The sequence below is a fragment of the Arabidopsis thaliana genome, chromosome 2 (genome assembly GCF_000001735.4).
Source record: "Arabidopsis thaliana chromosome 2, partial sequence".
Classification (NCBI taxonomy): domain Eukaryota; kingdom Viridiplantae; phylum Streptophyta; class Magnoliopsida; order Brassicales; family Brassicaceae; genus Arabidopsis; species Arabidopsis thaliana.
The window spans coordinates 8,203,694-8,210,895 of NC_003071.7; the positions used below are offsets into that span (position 1 = coordinate 8,203,694).

General features: G+C 37.3%; 2 protein-coding genes across 3 annotated transcripts; one reads left to right on the top strand and one right to left on the bottom strand.

The window, feature by feature from the left end:
- Positions 1-11: 11 nt before the first annotated feature.
- On the bottom strand, positions 12-2,785 carry AT2G18940 (Tetratricopeptide repeat (TPR)-like superfamily protein). The gene has a single exon (NM_127451.2). It carries the CDS (start codon positions 2,646-2,648, stop codon positions 180-182), a length of 2,469 nt encoding a protein of 822 aa, NP_179484.1. The 5' UTR covers positions 2,649-2,785; the 3' UTR covers positions 12-179.
- Positions 2,786-3,505: 720 nt separating this feature from the next.
- HPT1 (homogentisate phytyltransferase 1) lies at positions 3,506-6,820 on the top strand. 2 transcript variants are annotated; one of them, NM_179653.4, is made up of 13 exons: positions 3,506-3,837; positions 4,075-4,125; positions 4,330-4,574; positions 4,667-4,750; positions 4,836-4,910; positions 5,002-5,085; positions 5,164-5,253; positions 5,355-5,456; positions 5,541-5,636; positions 5,732-5,803; positions 5,898-5,993; positions 6,087-6,191; positions 6,313-6,820. In NM_179653.4, exons 1-13 carry the CDS (start codon positions 3,798-3,800, stop codon positions 6,352-6,354), a joined length of 1,182 nt encoding a protein of 393 aa, NP_849984.1. In that variant the 5' UTR covers positions 3,506-3,797; the 3' UTR covers positions 6,355-6,820. The 2 variants fall into 2 exon arrangements, with proteins under 2 accessions (NP_849984.1, NP_001325303.1); NM_001335615.1 differs by having other exon boundaries at positions 3,627-3,837; positions 5,732-5,993; positions 6,313-6,793.
- The last annotated feature ends 382 nt before the right edge of the window (positions 6,821-7,202 follow it).

A 7,202-nucleotide genomic window follows, 5' to 3' on the forward strand; every position in this document is an offset into this window, starting at 1 on the left:
AAACTACTAAAAAGTGAAGCCTTGTAAATCTTCTTTAAAGAGTAGAAACATGTATTATTATCTTTTAGTTATTCATCTTCAAAGTTTTGATTAATTTAAAGTGAATGAAATATAAATTCAATACAAAAAAAGAAGAAACCCAAATCTACAAAAGAAAAAAAGAAAAATATATAATTGATTTAGGATTCTAAATTCTCACGTACTCGGAGAGCAAGCCGTTGAATAGACTGATCATCGAAGCAAGGATCAAAGGTCTTAATCTTGGACACAAAATCCATAGCTTCACTATACTTCCCTGCTCTGCAATAACCATCTACTACCATTTTAAAAGTCAGCTCATTTGGTCTGCAATCATTCTTCGCCATGCACTCAATCACATCTTCTATCTCTGCAAACATTCCCATCGCCGTGTAACCCGAAACAAACGTGTTGTAAGTGAAAATGCACGGTCTGATTCCCCGCTCTGTCATCTCAGACAGCATCCTAACCGCTTCTTGCATCAACCCTCTTCTGCAGAAACCTTTGATCACCGTGTTGTAAGAGACCAGGTCCGGTTTTAACTGCGATTTTTCTAGAGTCTTGAGGATTTCTTCGGCTTTCCAACACTCTCCTCTTCTTACGTACATGTCCATCAGGCTGTTGTAGGTTACAAGATCCGGGCTTAGCCCATCCTCGCGGATAGACTCGAGAATCCCCTCTGCTTGATCGTACATGTTGTTCCTCGTGAAAATGGAGAGCATTGAGTTGAAAATCACCATGTCGGGTTTGTATCCGTGCTTTTTAAACAATGTGAATGCTCTCTCTGATCCTGCTAGTGCTCGGCATTTAAAGTTTGCGAGGAGTAATGTTCTCAAAAGCATCCAGCTCGGGAATATTTGGCCCTCCTTTATCCTATTCTCGATTCTCTCTATCCCTAGATAGTTCCCTCCTTTAGCATAACACTGAAGCATCAAGGAATAAGATGTTTCAGTAGGTTTGAAACCTTTACTTTTCATGTCGGAAATCACATTTTCGCCTGATCTCCAATCTCCTTTTCTTGCCAAGGCATTAAGTAACGCGTTGTAAGTCGTAACGCAAGCGTTGAACCCTGCTCTTGTCATCTCACCATACATTTTCGATGCATCAACCTCTGAACCACATCGCCCATAGGCACTGATCAGCGTGTTGAATGTGTCCCTATCAGGTTCAAATCCGCAGCTCTTCATTTCACGGAACACCCGGTTCACAAACTTATCCATACCCTTATTCCCACACAGAGCAAGCATTGTGTTCCAAGTGGCACGATTAGGGGAACATCCATTAGACTTCATATCACATAACATCTTTATCATTTCGTTGGATCTCGACTTCTTCCCCAACAGACTAAGCACTGCATTGTAGGTGCAAGTATTCGGAACACAACCAGCTTCTTTCATACTATAAAACAGCTTCAAAGCCTCGTCCTCCTTTCCCGCCTTTCCATATGCATCTATCACTGTAGTATAAGTGATTGCGTTCGGCATTACACCCTTTTTCGTCATCATCTCAATGACACCAGCAGCTTCCTTGCTAAAACCAGCTCTAACATAAGCAGCAACAAGCTCATTATATGTCACAGAATCTGCTGGGCAGCTATTTTCCTCCATCTCTTTCAAAACACTCAACGCTTCTGTATAAACTCCTGCTTTACCAAAAACTTGCAACAAAGCATTGTACGTAACAGTACCAGGTTCATAGCCGCATGACTTAAGTTCAGCGAAAAACTCCTTGGCCTCTCTTAACAAACCTTCTCTTGCACAAGCAGAGAGCACAGTACTACAAGTAAACTCATCAAACTTCAATCCTTTGCTTCTCATTTCATCTAAAACCCCTAGAATTTTCCGCCAAGATCGACCCATTTTCCCGAAAACATCGAGAATCACATTGTAAGTCACCAAAGTAGGTGAAGGACCCATCTCTTTCATCCTCTCAAACAAATCGATAGCCTTTTCATACTTCCCAGTCCGTGAATACGCATGTAAGATCGTCGTGTAAGCCCGAACATCGAGGAGATATTCTTGTAGAGGAATTTTATCGAGCAACTTAGCTGCAACAGAGTACTGAGATTCTCTACCTAAAATCCTAACAAAGATTTCGATAACTTGATGATCTAGCTTCAAAGCTCCAGAATTTGAAGACAAAACTAACCATTCAAACAAAAAAACAGCTCTTTCCCAATGCCCAGAATCATCTAGACCCTTAACCAAACTAACCAAATCAGTTCTAAGCAATTCCGATTTCACAGAATCAAAAAACCTACTCAAACCAGTCAAAGGCTGTTCAACAATGGAATTAACCAAGACAACTTCTTTCTTACACAAGAGTTTCAAAGACCCATTTCTCTCGTTCTCAATTTCAATACCCAGAATGGGTTTCGACGATGATGAATCAGTCGAGACTTCGAGAGAAGGGAAACGAGCGGCGGCGGAGTTGGAGTGTCTAGGAGGCGGGGAAGAGAGGTGAACGAGATGGTGAAGAAGAGAATCGAGAGGGAAAGAAGGAGGAGAAGGAGGAGGTAAGTGAAGAGTAGCGGAACTGAATTTGATAGATTGGTTAGAGGATTGAGATGGTGGAGGTCTCTTGGATTGAATTGGGTATGGAGGTTTGTGAGGGAAGAGTGCTCCGTCCATTGAAAGACGTTATCCGAAATTGGGATTGAAGGAGAAGAAGAGTGAGTGAAAGTTAGCGCCTTTGGGTTGAAGTTGAGATTTTGAATGGCCGTAAAAGGGACTCGTCCCTATCGGCACAAGATTGGCCTTTCCAGATGATGCGTTACGAACATTTTTGTTCTAATCCGTATGACTGAATATCTTAACTAAACCGAACCGAACCGAATTTGAACTAACCGGAATGTATACACGAAGTAAAAACAATAGATAAAATGTGAAAAAAAAATTAAAATCCCCAAACTGTAAAAAATACAAAAAACCATAATCAGATTTTGAAATTTGAAATATTTTTGCGATTTTATTGAGTTCATGTGTATTTTAAACGAAAAAAATTACTTGATTAGACCAAATTGGTTCAGACAACCTTAAATCTATAAATTGGTTTGTTAGATTTTACACCAATTTGATCACTTAACTAAATTAATTAAATTAGATGATTATCCCACCATATTTTTGAGCATTAAACCATAAAACCATAGTTATAAGTAACTGTTTTAATCGAATATGACTCGATTAAGATTAGGAAAAATTTATAACCGGTAATTAAGAAAACATTAACCGTAGTAACCGTAAATGCCGATTCCTCCCTTGTCTAAAAGACAGAAAACATATATTTTATTTTGCCCCATATGTTTCACTCTATTTAATTTCAGGCACAATACTTTTGGTTGGTAACAAAACTAAAAAGGACAACACGTGATACTTTTCCTCGTCCGTCAGTCAGATTTTTTTTAAACTAGAAACAAGTGGCAAATCTACACCACATTTTTTGCTTAATCTATTAACTTGTAAGTTTTAAATTCCTAAAAAAGTCTAACTAATTCTTCTAATATAAGTACATTCCCTAAATTTCCCAAAAAGTCAAATTAATAATTTTCAAAATCTAATCTAAATATCTAATAATTCAAAATCATTAAAAAGACACGCAACAATGACACCAATTAATCATCCTCGACCCACACAATTCTACAGTTCTCATGCTAAACCATATTTTTTGCTCTCTGTTCCTTCAAAATCATTTCTTTCTCTTCTTTGATTCCCAAAGATCACTTCTTTGTCTTTGATTTTTGATTTTTTTTCTCTCTGGCGTGAAGGAAGAAGCTTTATTTCATGGAGTCTCTGCTCTCTAGTTCTTCTCTTGTTTCCGCTGGTAAATCTCGTCCTTTTCTGGTTTCAGGTTTTATTTGTTGTTTAGGTTTCGTTTTTGTGATTCAGAACCATACAAAAAGTTTGAACTTTTCTGAATATAAAATAAGGAAAAAGTTTCGATTTTTATAATGAATTGTTTACTAGATCGAAGTAGGTGACAAAGGTTATTGTGTGGAGAAGCATAATTTCTGGGCTTGACTTTGAATTTTGTTTCTCATGCATGCAACTTATCAATCAGCTGGTGGGTTTTGTTGGAAGAAGCAGAATCTAAAGCTCCACTCTTTATCAGGTTCGTTAGGGTTTTATGGGTTTTTGAAATTAAATACTCAATCATCTTAGTCTCATTATTCTATTGGTTGAATCACATTTTCTAATTTGGAATTTATGAGACAATGTATGTTGGACTTAGTTGAAGTTCTTCTCTTTGGTTATAGTTGAAGTGTTACTGATGTTGTTTAGCTCTTTACACCAATATATACACCCAATTTTGCAGAAATCCGAGTTCTGCGTTGTGATTCGAGTAAAGTTGTCGCAAAACCGAAGTTTAGGAACAATCTTGTTAGGCCTGATGGTCAAGGATCTTCATTGTTGTTGTATCCAAAACATAAGTCGAGATTTCGGGTTAATGCCACTGCGGGTCAGCCTGAGGCTTTCGACTCGAATAGCAAACAGAAGTCTTTTAGAGACTCGTTAGATGCGTTTTACAGGTTTTCTAGGCCTCATACAGTTATTGGCACAGTTAAGTTTCTCTTTAAAAATGTAACTCTTTTAAAACGCAATCTTTCAGGGTTTTCAAGGAGATAACATTAGCTCTGTGATTGGATTTGCAGGTGCTTAGCATTTTATCTGTATCTTTCTTAGCAGTAGAGAAGGTTTCTGATATATCTCCTTTACTTTTCACTGGCATCTTGGAGGTAATGAATATATAACACATAATGACCGATGAAGAAGATACATTTTTTTCGTCTCTCTGTTTAAACAATTGGGTTTTGTTTTCAGGCTGTTGTTGCAGCTCTCATGATGAACATTTACATAGTTGGGCTAAATCAGTTGTCTGATGTTGAAATAGATAAGGTAACATGCAAATTTTCTTCATATGAGTTCGAGAGACTGATGAGATTAATAGCAGCTAGTGCCTAGATCATCTCTATGTGGGTTTTTGCAGGTTAACAAGCCCTATCTTCCATTGGCATCAGGAGAATATTCTGTTAACACCGGCATTGCAATAGTAGCTTCCTTCTCCATCATGGTATGGTGCCATTTTCACAAAATTTCAACTTTTAGAATTCTATAAGTTACTGAAATAGTTTGTTATAAATCGTTATAGAGTTTCTGGCTTGGGTGGATTGTTGGTTCATGGCCATTGTTCTGGGCTCTTTTTGTGAGTTTCATGCTCGGTACTGCATACTCTATCAATGTAAGTAAGTTTCTCAATACTAGAATTTGGCTCAAATCAAAATCTGCAGTTTCTAGTTTTAGGTTAATGAGGTTTTAATAACTTACTTCTACTACAAACAGTTGCCACTTTTACGGTGGAAAAGATTTGCATTGGTTGCAGCAATGTGTATCCTCGCTGTCCGAGCTATTATTGTTCAAATCGCCTTTTATCTACATATTCAGGTACTAAACCATTTTCCTTATGTTTTGTAGTTGTTTTCATCAAAATCACTTTTATATTACTAAAGCTGTGAAACTTTGTTGCAGACACATGTGTTTGGAAGACCAATCTTGTTCACTAGGCCTCTTATTTTCGCCACTGCGTTTATGAGCTTTTTCTCTGTCGTTATTGCATTGTTTAAGGTAAACAAAGATGGAAAAAGATTAAATCTATGTATACTTAAAGTAAAGCATTCTACTGTTATTGATGAGAAGTTTTCTTTTTTGGTTGGATGCAGGATATACCTGATATCGAAGGGGATAAGATATTCGGAATCCGATCATTCTCTGTAACTCTGGGTCAGAAACGGGTACGATATCTAAACTAAAGAAATTGTTTTGACTCAAGTGTTGGATTAAGATTACAGAAGAAAGAAAACTGTTTTTGTTTCTTGCAAAATTCAGGTGTTTTGGACATGTGTTACACTACTTCAAATGGCTTACGCTGTTGCAATTCTAGTTGGAGCCACATCTCCATTCATATGGAGCAAAGTCATCTCGGTAACAATCTTTCTTTACCCATCGAAAACTCGCTAATTCATCGTTTGAGTGGTACTGGTTTCATTTTGTTCCGTTCTGTTGATTTTTTTTCAGGTTGTGGGTCATGTTATACTCGCAACAACTTTGTGGGCTCGAGCTAAGTCCGTTGATCTGAGTAGCAAAACCGAAATAACTTCATGTTATATGTTCATATGGAAGGTTAGATTCGTTTATAAATAGAGTCTTTACTGCCTTTTTATGCGCTCCAATTTGGAATTAAAATAGCCTTTCAGTTTCATCGAATCACCATTATACTGATAAATTCTCATTTCTGCATCAGCTCTTTTATGCAGAGTACTTGCTGTTACCTTTTTTGAAGTGACTGACATTAGAAGAGAAGAAGATGGAGATAAAAGAATAAGTCATCACTATGCTTCTGTTTTTATTACAAGTTCATGAAATTAGGTAGTGAACTAGTGAATTAGAGTTTTATTCTGAAACATGGCAGACTGCAAAAATATGTCAAAGATATGAATTTCTGTTGGGTAAAGAAGTCTCTGCTTGGGCAAAATCTTAAGGTTCGGTGTGTTGATATAATGCTAAGCGAAGAAATCGATTCTATGTAGAAATTTCCGAAACTATGTGTAAACATGTCAGAACATCTCCATTCTATATCTTCTTCTGCAAGAAAGCTCTGTTTTTATCACCTAAACTCTTTATCTCTGTGTAGTTAAGATATGTATATGTACGTGACTACATTTTTTTGTTGATGTAATTTGCAGAACGTATGGATTTTTGTTAGAAAGCATGAGTTCGAAAGTATATGTTTATATATATGGATAATTCAGACCTAACGTCGAAGCTCACAAGCATAAATTCACTACTATAGTTTGCTCTGTAATAGATAGTTCCATTGATGTCTTGAAACTGTACGTAACTGCCTGGGCGTTTTGTGGTTGATACTGACTACTGAGTGTTCTTTGTGAGTGTTGTAAGTATACAAGAAGAAGAATATAGGCTCACGGGAACGACTGTGGTGGAAGATGAAATGGAGATCATCACGTAGCGGCTTTGCCAAAGACCGAGTCACGATCGAGTCTATGAAGTCTTTACAGCTGCTGATTATGATTGACCATTGCTTAGAGACGCATTGGAATCTTACTAGGGACTTGCCTGGGAGTTTCTTCAAGTACGTGTCAGATCATACGATGTAGGAGATTTCACGGCTTT